The 20836-nt window shown below is 33.0% G+C and overlaps 2 protein-coding genes across 4 annotated transcripts; one reads left to right on the top strand and one right to left on the bottom strand.

The window, feature by feature from the left end:
• The first annotated feature begins 1058 nt into the window (after positions 1 to 1058).
• On the top strand, positions 1059 to 15812 carry LOC140743426 (uncharacterized). 2 transcript variants are annotated; one of them, XM_073074677.1, is made up of 7 exons: positions 1059 to 1442; positions 4420 to 4650; positions 4892 to 5159; positions 5255 to 5590; positions 5678 to 5834; positions 5916 to 8640; positions 9412 to 15812. In XM_073074677.1, exons 1-7 carry the CDS (start codon positions 1380 to 1382, stop codon positions 9586 to 9588), a joined length of 3957 nt encoding a protein of 1318 aa, XP_072930778.1. In that variant the 5' UTR covers positions 1059 to 1379; the 3' UTR covers positions 9589 to 15812. The 2 variants fall into 2 exon arrangements, with proteins under 2 accessions (XP_072930778.1, XP_072930779.1); XM_073074678.1 differs by having other exon boundaries at positions 1080 to 1114.
• A 2448-nt stretch (positions 15813 to 18260) lies between these two features.
• On the bottom strand, positions 18261 to 20442 carry LOC140743109 (ciliary microtubule-associated protein 2-like). Of its 2 annotated transcripts, XR_012102380.1 has the most exons (3): positions 19266 to 20442; positions 18498 to 18615; positions 18261 to 18407 (listed from the first exon to the last, which is right to left on the bottom strand). XR_012102380.1 is itself a non-coding variant. In XM_073074168.1 (2 exons), exon 1 carries the CDS (start codon positions 20339 to 20341, stop codon positions 19274 to 19276), a length of 1068 nt encoding a protein of 355 aa, XP_072930269.1. In that variant the 5' UTR covers positions 20342 to 20442; the 3' UTR covers positions 18261 to 18407; positions 19266 to 19273. The 2 variants fall into 2 exon arrangements, 1 of the variants encoding a protein (XP_072930269.1); XM_073074168.1 differs by lacking the exon at positions 18498 to 18615.
• Between the last annotated feature and the right edge of the window lie 394 nt (positions 20443 to 20836).

Here is a 20836-nt window from a genome sequence, read left to right as displayed (position 1 = left end):
TTATAATATAAGAATAGCAGACGAGTATGCAGTCCACCTGATGGTAAGTGGCTACTGCCGCCCATGGACATCTGTAATCAACCCCTGATAGGATTAGATATTCCTACCTGACGGCGGCCACAGATGCGCCGCTACCCCTGAGGACTATGCTGGAACGCCTCGGAAAAGTTTGTCTCCCTTACCACACCCTTCAAACCGGAACACAGCAGCGCCTCATACTGCTGTTATTAGGTAGAAATAGGTGTGACGGTGGTGCCGCCGGAGTCGAACTATAAAGGGTTCTACCACCTTCGGAATGAAATAAGTAATATTTACTCTGAGGCCTGGGCCTTTAACTGCCTTTAAAAATAAAACCCAGTGCTGGTGAACTTAGCACAGCAAATGCCAACAGATCACTTAAAAATGAGTATTCTATTTGCATGCACATGAGTTCTATATGTTAGAAATATATAATTATTTAATTATAGTATTATATTAATTAATTATTTTGTGTTATTTTCATGATGTGCTATTTTTATAATAATAAATGCTTATTTATATAGTCACTGGCTGTATGCGTTACACGATTGCATGCATTAGCATAAAAAAGAAAAAGAACGCTCTTGGCGGGAGAGTTGTATTTTCCGCGGGAATCATAGATAATTTAAGAGCAATATTTCATTCCGCTTTATTTTCGTGTAATCGCACGAACTATTTCTGAAAACTATCAGGAAATTTAGAGCTCATGTGAATGCGAATAGAACTCTCATTTTTAGGTCTCTGCAGACAATTACTATGCTAGTTTCACGGACACTATAACCCACCTATCATGACTAGAAAAAATATAAAAGAATTGTTTCCAATTTTTGTCTATTTTCGTTCTTAAATTTGTTATTTTTGGTTCTATTTAATAAAATTATCTATTTTTAGTTACCTACTTTTTTGTGTCGAAGTAGTTATCGGTGGGCTCCCGCGTAGTTTTTACTTTACTGTGGTTTCGTAGCGTGTTATTTATAGTCTATGTAGAATAAATAATAATATCTATGCTATCTATAGTCTTTTATAATCTATATCTGATTCTGTGGCAACACCGCCTCTGCTTGCGGTAACGTGAAATTTATCGTTTATTATTTAGGTACCTATCGAGTTTGTCATTTAGACTTAAATTAAATGTAGTAAATGCATTAAAATTCGTTTGCTTTTCATTTTAAAGTTTTCGGTAGTGTTATCAGAGCAATTTCAAAAAATAGTTTCCGTAATCCTGTTTTCTGACACATTCTGAACTGGACGCCATGTTTGTCACGTTTTTGCCAGTTGTGAATATATAACAACCGAAAATTCAATTTTCAATAGCGTCATCGGTTGCATATATTGTCTAGTGTGAAATTTACCAAGCAAATATGAGTACAGCGTTCTCAAAAAACAAGGAGAAGCGGCCTCGTTCATCCAGTGAACCTAACAAAGTAAGTTGTCAGTTAATTCGCGCTCACCGCGATACCATTTCTCTCTCTTGGGGTCTCACGCTTAGATATTGTGCTTGCATATGAATTGCTATGAATCGGTCTATGAGCTGTCTTTGTTATTCTAGGAAAAATCAATTATATTTTTATTTATACCTTAACATCTTAATAATATGATATAATTTGTAATTTAGTAAGAATCGTTGCGTCTATATCATACATGCTTGGTTTACTCCTCGTCCCTTTTTTGTATTCGTAGACCGTGTTATATGTCACCTTAACGAATTCCAAAACACTTTGTAAATTGATGGTGGCTGTATAATATCCACATTGAGACAGAATTCGTAAATGCGTAATAAATATTTATGTATGTTAACCTATGTATATCTGTGTGTGTGGTTCACATAAGTATGACTTGGGAGTAGTGAATGCAATCCCGACTCGAGATCGTAAAGTCGATCTCGAGATTTTCGGGATCTCGTCTAGTTAAAAAAATCACATCACTGTAAACGATGAAAACTGCTTGTTGGTTATAGTGAAGTTAAATAAAACAAAATATTATTGGAAACAAAAGCCTTCATCCTTTAGTTTAACTAAAGTAACGAAATAATTAACAGTTTTACTAAAATAATCAAGACAAGATCTCATCATCATCATCATCAATAACCCATTACTGTCCCACTGCTGGGGACGGGTCTCCTCTCTGAATGAGAAGGATTAGGCCATAGCCCACCGCGCTGGCCAAATGCGTATTGGTAGACTTACATACATTTCAGATTTTTTTAAATCTCAGGTATGCAGGTTTCCTCACGATGTTTTCATTCACCGTTTAAGCAAGTGACAATTAATTTCTAATACGCACATAACTTAGAAAATTCAGAGGTGCCTGAGATTTTAACCTCGGACCTCTCGATCGAGAGGCCGATTTTCTTAACCACTAGGCTATCACTGCTCAAAACAAGGCATAGAATAGTTAAAGATTAAAAAGTAGTTATGGGTGATTTTGAAAATAACTTAAAAAACAAAGTGTACGATCTGCCAACCGGCATCTAATATCCCTTGCAATATAGCCAGCTACTGAGAAGGCCCTCTCCGACTCAACACTTGTTGGCAACAGCGTGATTAAGCAATTATATACAAACTGCAAATATCTCCCCCTTGTTCCTCCACAATCCCGTCAATCTCGAACAAGATCTCGTCATAATATGCTTTGGGATTGATCCCAAATAAATTACTATATTTGAACTTTGAATCACTCTCCTGTGAACTTTACCTAACATACCTTAGTGAGGATTACCTTTCAAATTCAAATTGGACAATATTAGTCTGTGAGTGATCATCAGTTTAACGAGACCGTGTTTATGAGACATCATCAGTATAATGTTTTAATATAGAAGCTCAAAGATATATACAAAATTGTTTAAAAATTGTATAATGGTGTAGAGGGAATGTCTGTCTAAATAATGAACTGTGTTTGTTTGACTATGACTTAATATAACATCAAAAAAGATTACAATGAAATTGAGAATGTTGAATCATACATTCATATAATACATATTATGTACATCTTACAACACCTTTTAGTGTGGTAAGGCAAAGGGATGAGTTATTTTAACATATCCAGCAATTTATTTTTGATCAATTACATGCAGGATATATTTGTTGCTTCCCTTATGTTTATAAAATAAAATCGTAATTCGTCTAAAAAATAGGTACATGTATTTGAAAGTCAATTTGTTATTACAGTCCATGAACGGCCAAATTTCAAATGCATGTTTCACAGCGACACAAAGTCTTTTAAGAATTTGAATTTCATTGCAAAACATCTATCAATACAAACTGTAGCTGTGTGGTGGAGCATGCTACAGGCACATAGACATCCAAATAGTACTAATAAGCTAGATATGTGGAGGACAATTGTCATCCACAACATATTATTTATAAATTGAAAATAATTTGTTCTAAAATATATATCAAATGTCAATCAATCTGAGATGGTGTTAGTGTGAGACGGGATGAAAGTATTTGTGTAAACATCTTGACAATATCCTGTCTATAGCCTTAGGTATTTATCTTCTAGGTATTACCAAACTAGGTAACGCTGCCCAAAAGTTGAACATAGAAACAATAACCAAATTAAATTGCATAAAATATTAAACATAATATGTAACATGAACAAATTCCACATATATGCTATAGGCCATAATTATCCTTATATTTTATATTATACTTACATGAGACATATCAGCTCAATAGACTACCTGTTACTGTAATGTAATGTAGTTACTGTAGTGTGGTAGTGGTAGTGAATAATGAATACTGTAACAAAGCATCTGTACTTACTCTAATTTTGACGTCAATCATATTTGGTCTGATGTTGTTCACAATAATAATGCATTGCATGCATTTGTTAGCGGTCATTGTGCATCCGGCAACTATAGTCTGTTGACATATGGCTGAAATGAGACCACTTCACATACTACATCCTTAAAAGATTCCTGCATTTGCTTTGTTATTCTTAATACCAATGATTATCTGTTATTCGAGGAAAGGGCTGAGAAATGTTTTGTCATTGCCTTTTTCATCTTGTTTTATTATTACTTAAAGTTTTAAGATCTAACTTTATAATTTTTTATTATAATTTGCCATTTGATTTGTCTAAAGATAAGTTTTTTGTCTACTACAATTGTTTAGTAGTCCAGTCTGAAGTTGTTGCCAGCAGGTGTAGTCATACATTTTGCTATATTGACGCGATTCATTCCTATATTCAGAGCGGACTAGCAGTTTTATGCGCACTATACTGTGATATGTTTGGATCAACTTTCTGGATCTATTCAGATTTGGATCTACCTTCCAACCATTCCAAGAAGACAAAATTTAGTAAATTTTATAATTGTTAGCTTGGTACTCTGGTTAGCATCCCTTGTTTAATTCATTAAATATGTTAGTAATTTTCTCTTAACATTTGTTATTTTTTCAGTCCTTCGTCAAGAATGTGACATCAAGAGTGTCGGGCTTACTGCCCGCTACAATTACTAAATGGTTCAGCAGCCCTAGTTCCTCAAACACGAATGGCTCAGCACAAGGTGTTGAAGCCACAGACTCCTCAACAGAAGATGAAGCACCAGAGAGCCCGGTCACAGTACAACCACCAGCGAAACGGATGCGTTACGCTTCACCAGGGAATTACAATCAATATGTTCCAGTGGAGGTTAGTTTACAATCATCCCTTAGTTTAAATTAATCTAGAAATATATGATAATGAACATTAAATTTAAATATCCAATGGGACATAAAGAATATAAAGGAATTGTCCCCAAGACATTGTAAAAAATTACAATACACTATTTAAGTACTTATGGTTTTTTATTTTTATCATTGTCAAAAACTCGTTAAAAATTGTAGGATTGTAGAGAGTTAATTTTTAATTATGGCAAATATATATTTTACAGACAAGATGCACAAGTACTAATACTGAAGCAATAGAAGATGAATATCATACAATTCCTTCACCAATAGGAAGAAGCAATTATAGAAGAGAAACAAATTTAATGTCAACTCCTATCAATCCAGCTAAAGAGGAAGCCAGTGAAGGAGTTATCCAAGAAAACTCCTTTTTTAAATCACAGCATTCATTGTCGGTTATAGGGCATCCTGTTGCTAAGAAAAGGAAATCTCTATTTGACAACCCCATTGTTGAAACCTCCAAGAAGCGCAGTCGTGAGTATATATTTTGTATATGATATGTACATTTCTTTTTATTATTATTTAAGTATTATTTTATTGACTTAAAATTTGATTTTCATTGCTTTTAGCACCATATGGCAACGACATAAGGGATCCATATTTTAAACGAAGTCTATTGAGCTCTCCATTCTATGTCGGAAGAACAATGTACGGTGGTGCTGCATCGTCCTACATGTCTGAGCCAAATATAAGACAGAGAAAAACGAGTTTAATTAATGAGACTAGTGACAATGACAGTGTAACTATAAGTCATTCTGCAAGACGTGTAATGGATCTCTTGGAGCATTATTCCTCACCATTAGTAGACGCTAAGAGAATTCCACCAGTTGCAAGAAACTATAAGAAAAATAATTCAATGAACACTTCACAGCAATCTGTTAATCCTTATGGACCAAAAGTTTATTGTAAGTAGTATTGAGATCAAAGTATTAATAATTTTATTGTTAATTATAGTATGTATGTAGATTAATTATCGTTGGGAATTGTTACAGCTTATAAAACCCAGGAACTTTATGTGCCAACTGTTGCCAGTATTTTAACTATTAAACGAAGGTCTCGGCTAATGGACACAACTAATGCTGCACGTCAAATTATAGCATCCCACAGCAGCACATCAGAATTCATACCATATCCGGGGACGACTGAAGGGTATGTACAATTTAATTAAATAAAAATACCTTTCAAGATATTTATTAATTTGTATAAATTAATTCTAATATTATATTACAGGCAATCACAAAATGAAGAATCAGGTGATATTCTAACAACAAAGATTAAATCAAGATTAACAAGGACAAATCGTGACAGAAATGCAGACATGGAATATAATGTTGCAGATACTGTGAACTTACCCACTGCTGTCTTACAAATTGATAAAGACAACTTACCTAGATTCACATTTGGATCCTCTGCAACATCGCAAGGGTCACAGAGTTCCTCAATAAAAACACCTGTGATAACTGCACTTGATTCTCTAAAGCGTACCATCGAAACAAACAAATCAACTACAAATAAACCAAATGATGTAGAAAACATGAAATCTGTGCAAGGGGACAATAATAACGACCTCTACAAATTCTCCAGTCCTGTCAGGGTGTCAAATGAAACAACAAATACATCCACAACCATTTCCAAATTTAATTTTGGAAGTCCTGAAAGGAACATAGATAATGTGCATGAAGTAAAAAAGAAAGATGATCAGTTGAATTCCAATTACAGTAACCAAGTCATTGTGGAGAATAAATTATCAGTGCTTCAATCTTCTGACTGGAAATGCTTAGATTGCTGGGTGCTGAATAAGTCAGATGTCAATAACTGTGTATGTTGTGGTGGAAAAAAACCCAACGAAGTTGCTGATAAATCTAAGACATGTTCTGTATGTAAACTGTCTCACAACCGTCCTGAGTCCGATAAGTGTGTTGAATGTGAAAATAAGACTAACAATGTCGATAAAATATTTGTGGCTAAAGGGAAAAGTACTTCCAAATGGAAATGTAATGACTGTTGGGTCGATAATGAAGAAAGTGTGGATAAATGTGTTTGTTGTGGCGGGAAAAAATCTAAGAAATCTCCACCTGCTACAGTAATAAGCATCACTGAAAAGAGTGTTGAAAACGAATGGAAATGTAATGATTGTTGGATCAAAAATAAGAGCACATTGGATAAATGTGCTGCATGCGGTGGACTAAAACCCGGTAGTAAGCCTAGCAACTCTACTTCAAGCATATCCGAATCGCCGAAAAGCAGTCATGGGTTTGCAAAACTGAAAGAATCTTCAGATAGTACACTTAAAAGAGTTCTGGAAGCTCAGAATGAAAAATGGGAATGTCCTATTTGCTTGGTAAGAAATGATAGTGATAGGAGCATGTGTTGCTGCTGCGAAGCTGATAAACCAGGAACTATTAAAGAATGTCATAAAAAGTTATTTAACTTTCATCAACCTTCAGAAATTACCTTTAAGTTTGGTATCCAACCTAAAGTGGAGGAGACCAAGGAGCAGGATAAGATCAACACTGAATCTAATATGGGCCAAGAATCTGAAACCAATAATAATTTATTGCCTAAAACATCTACATTCAATTTTGGAATACCAGCAAAGAAAGTTGGCGATCAACCTGAGCCATCTGTTGAAAAATGTGCAGAAGCTCCGAAAATAAACTTTACATTTGGTATTGTAAAACAAGACTCTGTGATACCTGTACGAAATTCTATTTTCGGTGTTCCAGCCAAAACTCCAGAAATTACTAACAGCAGTCAAGGTAAAGAAAAGCCACAAGAGGTTCCACAAGTGTTTAACTCGCCAATTACAGAAGATAAAGAGAGAACGACGCAAAATATATTCAGTACACTTGTAACGTCAAATACTTCTACTGAAATGCCAGCCTTAGTACCGTTACAACAGACAAATCAAATTTCTGTCACCAAAGCAGAAACAGCGCTTTCTAGTGCTTCCATTTTATCCACCGCAAATTCAGAAGCAAAGCCGCTACAAAATACTTTTACTTTTTCGGCTATCAAGCCGACAACCAACTTGTTTGCTACGACTTCGACGACGACAACAAATGTACCAACTCTGTCACTAAGTACTCCAGCAACCACAACTGCATCTCTGTTTCAAACAAATGCAATTACTACTAGTACTGGCTCATTTTTCCAAAAGAGTGATTCTGCGCCAACTAGTGTTTCCTTATTTCCTAAAACGGAAACTGCAACAACAGCAGTTACACAGGGTATTACACAGCCGATATTTAGTTTCGGAAGTCAAGGGGCTACATTGGTACAACCCGAAAAACCCAAATTTAATTTTAATTTTGGAACTAACACGACGGAACCACCAGCGCTTTTCAAGCCTACCTTTGGAGTTTCAAATGATACTACAAACAACTTCAATCTTACCAATTCTATTACTACTGGGAATGGGGTACCTGGAAATCCCCTGAACAATACTGCCCAAATAAATGTGACAAATCCTCTAACCACAGGAAATTCTGACCCAACATCTTCAACACCGAATATATTTGGTGCAGCAGTCCAAAAGGAAAACATGTGGTCTCAAAGTAACAATATGTTTACGTCAAATACTACCCCTATCGCTGCACAAAAGCCACCAGCTTTTACATTTGGTAGTGCTACTGGCTTTAATACGAATAATACTTTTGGGAATACCACACAACCGACACAGAATGTCTTTGGTATTGCAAATCAAGCTACTACGAGCCAGCCCTTGTTTGGAAATCAGTTGCAGAATCAAACAACAACAAACATTTTTGGATCGCCGCAAAATGCCAATCCTATGCCGATGGCAATGTTTGGCGCGCCTAATGCGAATGTAGCTCCGGCATTTGGAGTACAGAACCCAACTCCATCGTTCGAGACACCAGTAATGACACCTGCGCCGGCACCAGCTTTTAATTTCGGTAGTCCACAACCAACTGGAATATTTGGATTTGGACAGGTAATGTATATCCTATACTGTATATGAATTTTTCAAATAGGCCTTCAGGGCCATATCCGAAACCATAATGATTAGCGAAAAATGCTGAAAGGAGTTACGAGGCCGATTTTGATAAATACTAAAATTGCATCATTCGTTTTTTAAAATATCTTTTTGCCTAGCCGGGAATCGAATGAGTTCATTTTGAATAAAAATACACCCTCTATATTATTCTACTATTTGATAGTGTTGCTTATAAAGATCAAATTCTGTACAATTTATTATCGCGCAATTCGGCTTATTCTAGCAACGAGTAGCAACTAGATAGCAAGTATTAGTTATTATTTCGATGTAAAATATGGGTAGTCTAAGTCTAGTAAAGTCTAAACTAAGTTTTTGTTGAATGCTGGAGCAACTTTGACAACTTAGTACCTTGAAATCTAAAAAAAGTGTTTTTTAATATATTCTTATAAAGTTTTGGAAGCATATGATTTCTTTCGATTTCTTTTAGTATCACCTCTCATTTTTGTAGTATTTATATTGGCAATAATATTTTCATATAAATTCATCCACTTCTAAAGTACTTTACTTTGACGAAGTTTTTTTCTGTACTCACCTGGATGTCTCTTACCTTATATTATGGTATGTGGAACTTGTCGACATCCAGTGTTTTTTTCCGATAATTGTTGGACATTATTTTGGATTCCTCTCATAAAAATGTACCGTCACATCCGCTACAATAGCTTTGTAATAAATAAACTCGATTAAGTTATTTTTATTATACAATTGCAGCAACCGCAGCAGAATCAAGCTCAGCCCGACGGGCAGCAAGCACAAGTGCAGCAACCGGGCATGTACAACTTCGGCGCCCCCGCCGGTGCACCCCAGCTGCAGTTTAACATGGGCAGTGCCCCCAATAACGTTGGTCGCCGCGTATTTAGGAAGGCCATGCGAAGGACACAACGATAAACGATACCTCATTCCTGCTAGGTAATCACCGAATAACGGGCTAAGAGCGAGATTGACCCATGCATAGAATGTAAGTGCCGTTTTTACTGATTTTATAATGTGAACCTGTAAGGATGTATTTTGTTGACTATATCATCTTTTAAGGTCAAAACTATCCGTTATAAGTTTAGTGCGTAAATATTATTTAGTGATAAATATAGTTATCAAAGTTTCGAAATCGTTAAAGATTATTTTTAGGAGTGAATTTGGCTGAATTTATGAAATAATTACGGTCGTATTCATAAAAAAATCTGCCTTTAATTTACAGGCTTTAATGTCTTGTAATAATGTATTGTTATGCATAATCACATCATAACGGTAAATGTGTAATATGAAGCGTATTATAAGCCTATTGAGTATTGTTAATGATTAAATTTATGAATAGGACCGAAAAGAGAGGGGCTTCAGTATATTATTAATTTGATACAATTAATTATGTAATCCCAGTTAATGTTTAAAGTAACAAATTAATTGCAAAAACACTTCGAAGTATTTCGAGACTATGATGATATTAATAATTATTTAGAGAATAAGTATTTTAGGACGAATCGTACAGAACTTTGATTATTTGAGATGTAGCGAAATTCATATCTGTTTCATAATATTGGCTATGTTTGTACGCCTCGTACGAAAAAAGTGCTGTTAAATTTTATGCCTAACGAAAACAGATATGCCTAATGGTTTCGAAATGATGACATTATGGATCATTACGGTGATACATATAGACTTATCGATTGCCTTTAGATTATCAATATTTAACTTTAGAAAATAAAAATGTACATTCATGATGTTATAGCTGTTTATTGTAATTGTCATATTGTATTTAATAGATATTAAAGCATGTAGAAAAAATTGACAATGTAAATGTTTTAATGTTTGCTCGTAAAAGACAAATTAACCGATAAAAAATTACATTTCGTCATATTGATGTTACACTGTGTGACCTTCTTGGTTTTAATTTAACGTTATATATCAAAATGTTCGAATTGATATTTCTAGACAAATAACAACGTTAAAGTAATCTTGTTTAGCTGTGGGAACATTGTGGTTCGACTTCGGAGGTATCCTGCAAAACTAGTATGCGCTGGCGCTAGCACTTTAATAAAAAATATTATATAGCAATTTAAATTGTACAAACAAATTGTCGAATGTAAAACAAAAGGCAGGAAATTTTTCCATGTTTTATATATGGAAAATAATTTTATTACGTTCAAAGCGATACTGCATTTCACTAAAAAGATTTAAAATTTAAACAGTTTGCCAAATTGGAACATAATTGGATTTTTTGTAAAAATTAAATAATAACAGGTTCATCTGTATTAAATTACTACTTATAATAAATAATTTACTTGATTGGATGTGGTATTTTTTGCGCATATTGTAATAGCCAATTTATCGAATATATTTAGCATATTGCCAGGGCAAGTGATTTTTAAGACAGGACACAAGTATTTATGTCATTTTAGAACATTATAGAGAACATGTGCATGATAGTCCTAATCATGTTTATTATTTTATATTTTACAAGATTTATATTTGAAATCGAGACTGGCGTTTGGTTGCATCCTTTAGTGTATTATTGTATACTTGGCATTTTATAAATCATTTTTTCTAAATAGAAGTATTAAATAAGAATTATCTTAAATGGTCATTGCCGTATCGTCCACATAGACCGGGTGTAATAATTTAAAGTTTACAACAACTCTTCTGATATGAAACTAAGTCTGTAAGTTGGTGCTTTGAGTCGAGGTCGAACCACAAAAAACTTTACCATGTTTTCGGTATTATATTGTTTAAAAGGTTATAAAACTATACAACGAATCTAAGTTGCCAGTATAGAACTATAGTACTTTACATCTACTATCATATGACATTACAGCGGAGACTCCTCCTCAAGGCCAGAGTTAGGAAGGATAAGTGGGGCTACTGCCCCAGGGCTCAAAAAGAGAAAAAAATCTAGAGTTAGAGGGGTATTATTTATTTTTTAGTAAATTTTTGTTGCAATAATTTTATTCGTTGGCAGTAAATTTTTGAATGACTTGGATTATTGGAATTAGGGGTCTCCACACTTTCGTTGCAAATCCGGCTCTGTGTCCTCTAGAGGTATAAATTTCAACCATCCTCCATTTGACCCTGGAAATTCAAATAAAACTGTCCTTTATAAATATTTAAATAAACATCTGAAATTCTGATATAATTTATCCCAACAATGAAATTGCATGATAATGGAAGCAGGTTAAAAATAAAATATTTCTAATTATAGTTCAATTAAATAATATAGCTATAATGATATGATGTATGTCAAAATGTAATTTCCTGAACACCTCAATCGTGCACTTGGTATGGTTACATTATACTCTAGGTTAATTATAAGTTATACGCATTTTACATAAACTATACAAAGATAAATAATACATCCGACTAAGGAATTTAAGGAATTAGTATAATACTTAATTATATTGCTGCAAAATATATATCTTTGCAAGTTTATTACACTGTGTGACACACATTATAACATGAATAGTTTTGAAAGTTTTGAATTATTTAATCGTTACCAAAATGGCATAATTCTTATACGTTTAATATTCTGACCCGTTCAGTAATACAGGATAAGAAATAGACTACGAAACTACCAAAATTACAGGTTTAATAAAAAAATGTTTCTGTCTGTTGTCAATGATCTCATAACGAGGATCGTTAATTATCTGTTTCACTAGGAGTACCAAAGGAATTTCAAAAAAGTCCAAAGTGAAATAAAATGTATAAATGTATCATAGGTATTAACAAAAAACCTTATAAAGTAAATTAAATAAAACGAAATAAAAACTATTTATTTTGTATATATAGGCGTTATATCTAAATTGTCAATTAAATTATTTTTCTTCAAATCACATTTGTAACACAAGTAATATTAGTTCAAACTCGGCGAGCTTCAAAAATGCTTATCGGTTTGCATCTGTGGGAGTGAGGTACTTACCTTACTTACCTTACTCATTAACTTTCGTGTTTACAGTGATGGCAACGGTGCCATCACGCAAGCCGTTGTTGGACCATGGCGTCCCACTGAGAAAGGGGTCTTATACACTTAATAGAAATATGACCTCAACTCGGAAGATCCGCCAATAATTTCAAGGCGGTTGTGTTTTTGCATTATTATTTTAAAAGATTGAATGTAAAAATGTTAGTAGAAAAGTTGATATTTCGACCTAGGCAGTTTTTTTATTTGACTGTACCTAAAATATGAGCTGTCTTAATATATGTATAAAAAAGTCACACAGTGTTATAATACAGATATAAACCAATAACAAAGTTTAGGTTATGAGTACTGAATAGTCACTGAGGCAAGATTTTGATAGGCACATTACTTTAAACGACATCTTAAACTCACTATTTATTTCTTCACTTGTAGCGATTTTTTTCTTTTTTCGAGAAAATTAAGTGTATATTGTATTCTATACTCTTATCCTGTGTGCAAACGTTTAAAAACCACATTTCAATAGGAATTGGAGTAGTTTAATAAAAATTCTGCAATATCTAATCTCACCACAAACACTTTACAATAAGTACCATTTTCCTAATGAAATCTCAGACTTTTGAAGTACTGAGATCTAAAATCAGGCCAAGTTCTCTAGGAACAAAATTTATAATTCACGCTTTCCGAAATGCACACACGGTACACCCGAGCATAAGCACGTAGTACTGAGAATAGTAATTTGTAGAACTCACTATATTCTCGTACAGAAAATAGTTATACAAAATTATCGCAAGTTCTATAGCGTAACTGTTTGTCAACCTATTGTGAACAATGAGTTTTCTAACTTTTACCGGTTGTTTTAAATTATTTGCGTATTACATTTTATCGGTTGTTTATATTGCTTTAACGCTGAATGATCATGAGGAAGCCTATGTATTGGGAATTTTTCGTAATATCCTAGTAAAATTTTATCCTTAAAATGTAAATTCTTAAAATGAACGTACGATTTCGTTAGAAGTATCTTTATGTATTCTGTTATAAACAATATGATTATATTGAAAATGATTATCAAATTTGATACGAATTATGTGTTCTTAACATTTCATTATAATATGTACAGTCAACTCCAAAAGTAGACCATATTAAGGGTTCAAAAATACGTATACACTTAAGCGTTCATAAGTAACTGAACTTAAGTAGCGCCATAATTAGATGAACGTCATAATGTTTAAGTTGATGAACACTACAATCATAGATTAGTAAAGATTACTCACTCCTAACAAGAAAATGTACCTAGTTTTGAGAATTGAAATAATTGCGCAAAAAAGTTTTGCCACGTCTCCGTGCTAAAATGTCCCTAAAATATTTGAAATAATTATTTATTTATTACGTAAATTACGCAGTTATTTACTCGTAAATTCTCTCTAAAAATGTTTTTATTTGTCAATAATTCAAAAGCAGAACTTACTAAAATAAGCCGTTTGTGGCTTCATTCAATTTCAAGGCGGCGAAGTATCTTTAGTCTTTACTAATCTATGACTACAATGTCAAAAGTAGCTGAACAATGATAAATCATATTATTTGACGTTAGCTATTTTTCCACATATCGGTGTTAATCTACTTTTGACGCTTTATGATATTCATCTAATTATGATTCTAGGTGCGTTCAGGTATTTATGAAAGCTTGGGTGTATATGTATTTTTAAAATCTTTATCTATTCATCTAGTTCTAGAGTTGACTGTACAAGCTTGTTGTTTACTTTGACCTGTCTTAGTGTCCGTCTGTATCTTGCGTGTTGAATTTGACCGCCTTGACGGTAGATGATTGAAATTTTGCATGCATATGTAAATCGGATGATGTAATTTGTTTTTCTATTGCGTTACTGGCGGAATATCTATTTGCTAATTTGCGTGTGTGCAAATCAAAACGTTGGTTTAATATTAAAACGAAACATTTTGTTTATGATTAATTATAAGCACATTTATAAAAAATAAATAGATATTGTGTCATAAAATATTAGATAAGTTTATAAAATTATGTTCTACTATTCGTAAATTTGTCAGAAAGCCAGTTTTCGTCATCACCTCCCGCTGTTGCTGCAAATAGGATGTTATATGTTGTTAATTATGTTATGGTTTATATCATTACAGACCTTTTAACGGATTAAGTTTCTCTTGGCCAGTTACATGGTCAAAAACTTTGTGTTTAGTGATATACTTAATAGCGATATAACCAAGTTTACTTTCAGATATACTAAGTTTGCTTATGTCGCTATTGAATGATAATATAAAAAAACATGTATTATATTGTAAGTACATAAATTATAAAGCAATCCACACAAAATAGTTTGTAAAATCAGTCAACTACCAGAATCAGATGTAATATTCACATGTCATTGTAAAAATCCATGGCAAAGGCATGTAGTAACCTTTTTTTTTACGATTATTTTAGAATATGTCTCAGAATAGTCTTGGACCCCAAGTTCTATGCAACATTCCAGAGGACCGGGTCGTGTTGGCTGTCACTCTTAGTTTAAACTTTAGCTATAGCAACAGAAGAGAATTCACGCGTTTTATTATTTAAAACTACTTCCAACAGCGTTTGGAGGATAATGACGATACACGATTAAAATAGTAACTTTATTTGTATTAACATCCTTCATAACATTAAGATTATACCATTCAAAGCAAATCACAGTTTGATTAAGATTTCGTAAAATATTTTGTTGTTAAAAATGGCTAAAATGTCCATGGTACTGATATGCAGAAAATATATATCTAATTACTATAATATACTACTTTAATTTTTATATTTATAATTTGTAGTAATAAGTTTATATTAATAATATAACATTAAAAGCTTCTAAATAGTAATTGTTGGTTTTGTATATAGTTAATTATAACATGTTTGCCGCGTTGTGTAGACGCATTTAGAACTGACAAGTTATTTTTATTTTGAACTAGTTTCTACTGTAGACCTTGACATAGTCATCTAAATGCGTTCTACACATAGTCATTAAATGTAAATTATTTTAATTAAATGTAAGTGAAACATTACAATAAAGAAGTAATGGAAGATTGGGGAGCAAAACTAATATGTAGTGAATATTTCCGTGTTTGGTATTTAATAAGAATCATGATAATTAAATGGAATAATTATCGTTAAACGTCTTTAGATTTGTTCCTCAATCAAACCCACCATTAAAACAAATCTCTGTTTTTTATTTATGTCTGTTTGTTATATTAAGGCTAACTAATAAATAAAATATTATTATCTAAGTATATAAAATAATAGCTGACCCGGCAAACGTTGTGTTGCCATATAAATAAAAAAAAATGGTAAGGATGAACAATCCTTATCACTTACGGGTTTTAAAAATAGACAGAATATTTGAAACTGCGATAGTAGCGAAGTCTGTCGAATCCAATGTGAAACATTCCAAAACAACTACTTACGAATTAAAAATTAATTAAAAAAACCTTTTCCTACGGACTAAATTTTGAATGTAAACCATTCTCAAGTCCCCTTGAACACACACAAATTTCATCAAAATCAGTCCAGTCGTTCAGGAGGAGTTCAGTGACATACACACGCACATAAGAAATATATATATATAAAGATAAGTAAGTACTTAAGCGTAAATACGCACTCTTTTTAAAGTTATAACACTTTATAGGATATAAAGATTATTTTTTACAATATGTTTATGATGTAGGTAACAACAATACCTCTTTAAATAATACCAATTAAAGCTAATTAGCGGGACATTACATTTACAATTACTGAATGTTATTTTCTAACCTAGCTCCACAAAGTTCTCTTAGCGTTGATGTAAGGGAATACAAAATAAACAGTAATGAAAAAAATGATTCTAACACAAAACACACATAAGTCAACGTCACTGCCTCTGGTTGGGAGATCGTCGGTTACCAATAATTTGCATGAAAATTTTGCAGACTTGCAGCTATCCTGCTACACAACAGCACTACGTACAGTTTTGTACAAACTTAATCTTACTAGGCCACCTAGGGCTTTGAAAGGGTAGTTACATAACAAATAATTGCATATCTTGGGCGCTTTGTCGCTTTACCATGTATATAATAATACTCTATGCTGTCACCGTTTATGCCATAAGATTTACGCTGCATAAAAACGTGCTGCTAAATACCGCGTGAACCGAACGTAACAGCATAGTAAAGAAAGAGTAGTACGTTAGCTAAGGCCGCTCGGCGAGAAAATTAGCTACTTTTGCAGTCATGCGTAGGGTTGTCATTTTTATTTTTAGTTAAATAATATTTGCGTATTATGACAGCACTAGGTTTTAAATAACGTAATATGACATGTTGCACCAATTCATAAATGGGTTGTAAATAAAATACGTTTTAAATATAAAAGACATATATGAATAATTTTAAATTGGGCACAGAAAAAGAATATTCAATTCTTGAAAGTGCGAAACGCTTTATTGTTCGCGGTCAAAGTAGAATAGATTCTCTTCCTTATATACAATTTACGCCAAAAAACTTTTAGGGATGCATCATAGATTAGTAAAGATTACTCACTCCTAACAAGAAAATGTACCCATATTTGAGAATTGCAATAGTTGCGTAAAAAAGTTTTGCCACGTCTCCGTGCTAAAATGTCCCTAAAATATTTGAAATAATTATTTATTTATTATGTAAATTACGCAGTATTAGTTATTAATTCGTAAATTTTCTCTAAAAATGTTTTTATTTGTCAAGAATTCAAAAAAACCAACTTACTAATAAGCCGTTTGTGGCTTCATTCAATTTCAAGGCGGCGAAGTATCTTTACTTATCTATGGGATGCATAGGTAGTCATTGCAAACTACTTTCATTTTGTTTTCGTAAATGGATCCGATTTTAATATTTATATGGTCATTTTGAAATTCCTTATAAAACACCTACTCTATTCTTTATATTTTAATGTTGGCGACAATATCATCGGGTGGTATCATAAGTGAATTTCTATCTGTGGCATAATTCTTGTAATGAGTATATGTATCTAGTTTCTGAACTAAAATTGGAAGCAAGCAAAATGAAAATCAAATATTAAAAATCAATCACTCAATCCAATATTACCTAGTAAGTAATGAAATTAATACCTGTGTTAAAACCAACTACATTACACACTTTACATATCTTCACAATTAAGGATAGCTTCTTTTCAAATACTGAGTAAGCATTATTTTAGTAGTATCGCAATACACCTACCTATCTAAACACCTTGTATGACGAGTATTTTAATTTACTGTCGTGTAAGACATTATATAACTACATTTTTATAATACATACCTACCTACAACACAGTAAACACACCCATAATCAGAACAATTACATATCTGTGAACTGAAATGCTAAATTCAGAAAACAGAATGTGCGTGCTTACACGGCGCCCGCTACTTATACACACATTCAAATCGGCGGAGGCCGATTTGTATGAAGCTGTGCTACTACTCTTTCTTTACTATGGTAATAGGTAGCATGGATTGACGAATGACATGAATTTTGTAACTTTTCGTAATACATTTGTCAGTAAATTCACTTCATACCTCAAATACAATTATCTGTTGTTTGTAGGATGAGATGTGGTTACTACGTAACCAAGGTTAATGAGGATGAAAATAAAATAAAAACATGTTAGCAAATGTAAAGTTTAATATTACAATAATCTTTGTGATATTCTGATTAGCTTTTAAACATTTTTGAAACCAATAACTAGCGTTAGGATATTTGTATTCCAACAGAATAATTTGCGGCAAACATAATTTGGGGATAATTCGGCCTAAAACAAAAATAAAAGAATTTTACTTTGTATAATAAATGGACATTAGACAATGAATGTCAAACAATAAATTTACAAAATTAAATTCACGTGTAATAAATTATATCGGATATTTAGTTTTTTTTTTTATAATTATGTGGCTACCAGACATTGTTATAGTTTTCCAATTACGCGAACAATAATGAAAGCAACCGGTTATTATTTTCCTCTGCAAAAATATTACATGAATCATCAATCTCCAATCTCAGGTCTGCTGGAAGAAATTTCTTTAACACAAAAGGTGTTGTATTTTTGAGTACATAAAAAATAAAATGAAATGAAATATATGCCTAATTACAACATGCATATGTAAGTAATCATATAAAATATATAATTGTTTTTAATAAATTAAATATTCTGACAAATTAGATAGATCGGAAATAAAATTTGAGTGATAATGGACGAAGATCTAATGAACATAATTTTGGTATTCAAATACGTACCATACTTTTGATACCTACTTTAATTAAATATATATATTTTTGAAACCTAATTTTCTATAAAGAAAACACTGGATGCTGGTATTGATTTCCTACCTTACATTTGTTTGACTTTAGAAATCACTATAAATTTAAAAGATCGGTGGCGTACTGTTGATTTTCGTTATCTTGCATTTGACACGCAAACCTGTCCGATACCCAAACTACCAACCCTACCAACTACCCCAATGTATTTGAAATATGTTGTACATATTGGAAAAATAACTAAAACTATACAACCCAACTTCGACAATAATATTTAAAGACGAGTACACAAGTAAATACCTACGTCCTGAAATCGTGTTGCATCGAAGATTATAAATTATAGGTAGATTCTTACCATATTATTTAGAAGGAGTTCATTGGTTGCGGCAAAAAAGCTCCGATAGTTCTTCCTTGTTTGCTTAGGAATACGTGGCGATGACCGTGGCCAGGGATTCCACATTGGATACCTTCCACGTTTCGGTATCTCCCAACCCCTGGCCATACTATTACACGTTTGTATCCAGGTGGCTTATCGTATGAGCTATTGAAACCATGTTTGTTTTTCTTAAAGACCTTTGGTTTATCGATATTTAAATGAGCCGGCCCAGGTTCATCGGGTCGTTTAAAACACATAGATATATCTACTAAAGCATTCCGACCACGATACGGCAATTTTCGATTGGTCTTATTCATTACACCAAAGTGAGATTTCTTGTAAGTCTCTAAACAACCTTTCAGTGCAATTGGCCATGTAGCCGCAGCGCATCTAAGCGACTCATTAAAATGATTTTTAATCGTGCTCCCATCTCGTTTCCCCGTAAATAGATCATACGGCCCTCTAAGTGATACTATTTTCTTAGATTTATTCTCAATGCTATTTTTATCAATAATTCTGTAGCGATTGGGCGCGAGTGACCATTTCGGGGAAGCATCCTTAAAACGACAAGGCTCTTCTCTTTCGAATGTTGGTCTACTGGAATGAGATACACCGGGGACTTGAAAACCTTTGTCCTTGTAATAAGTACCCGGTCCGGGGATTCTGTTTTTAGAGGGCTTTTGACGAGGGGTCCTTCCGAAACCTACATTCATACACACTGCGGGGTATTTGGGTACAATATTTATGTCGTGCCATGCGGGACCTAATACTGAATCGTCCCACCTCTTGCGGTCCAGAACTTTTTGATTTCGATATCCCAAATTTTTAGACCAATCTTCCAATTCACTTTTATATCTCCAAGGATCCTTGTCGCTTGCTCTGTTCTTGTTCACTTGAAAAATTTCTTTGATCGATAAAGGGCTGTAAAGGCATGGGTCACATCCATCTGGTCTTTCTGTATATAAGCCGCTGGGATCTAAACTGGGGTGAACAGTAATTTTTCCAAATCTCTTGGCGCTAGAACCAAAAACTTTCTTAGTTTTTTCATTTACCATGTTTGCAATAATATTTTGACATCAAATATCATTTTTTATGATAAAAAAAATACAATGTCTTATTTTCAGTTTTTGTCTCAAACATTGATATTTAGATTCATACTTTTTGGCACGCACGACAATTTATGTATTCAATATTTGTAAGGCGACTTATAACCATATAACATTAATGAAAAACGAGTATCTTATTTTTAATTTATATTTTATATACAGGATGAATTTTTCAAATAGGCCTTCAGGGCTAAATCCGAAACTACAAGGATTAGCGAAAAATGCTGAAAGGAGTTACGAGGCCGATTTTGATAAAAACTAAAACTTCTTCATTCGTTTTTTAAAAAATCTTTTTCCTTAGCCGGGAATTGAACGAGTTCATTTTGAAAAAAAGCCCTCAAAATTATTGCAATGTGTAGTGTCGCTTATAAGGATCGAATTCTGGAAAATAATGTTATGTGACAAATTAAAGGAAAAGGAAAATTTTGAAGAAAATACATATTT

The sequence above is a fragment of the Epargyreus clarus genome, unplaced genomic scaffold (assembly GCF_041222505.1).
Source record: "Epargyreus clarus isolate Ecla_fem2 unplaced genomic scaffold, WU_Ecla_fem_2.2 ptg000007l, whole genome shotgun sequence".
In the NCBI taxonomy this organism is placed as follows: Eukaryota; Metazoa; Arthropoda; class Insecta; order Lepidoptera; family Hesperiidae; genus Epargyreus; species Epargyreus clarus.
The sequence above is the reverse complement of the archived record's forward strand: the minus strand, read 5'-3'. Positions and strand labels throughout refer to the sequence as shown.

Coding starts and splice junctions, on each gene's coding strand:
- LOC140743109 (XM_073074168.1), bottom strand. CDS start 20,341: ATGGTAAATGAAAAAACTAAGAAAGTTTTTGGTTCTAGCGCCAAGAGA.
- LOC140743426 (XM_073074677.1), top strand. CDS start 1,380: ATGAGTACAGCGTTCTCAAAAAACAAGGAGAAGCGGCCTCGTTCATCC. Junction 5,591..5,677: donor TTATGGACCAAAAGTTTATT/GTAAGTAGTATT, acceptor GAATTGTTACAG/CTTATAAAACCCAGGAACTT. Junction 5,835..5,915: donor TATCCGGGGACGACTGAAGG/GTATGTACAATT, acceptor ATTATATTACAG/GCAATCACAAAATGAAGAAT.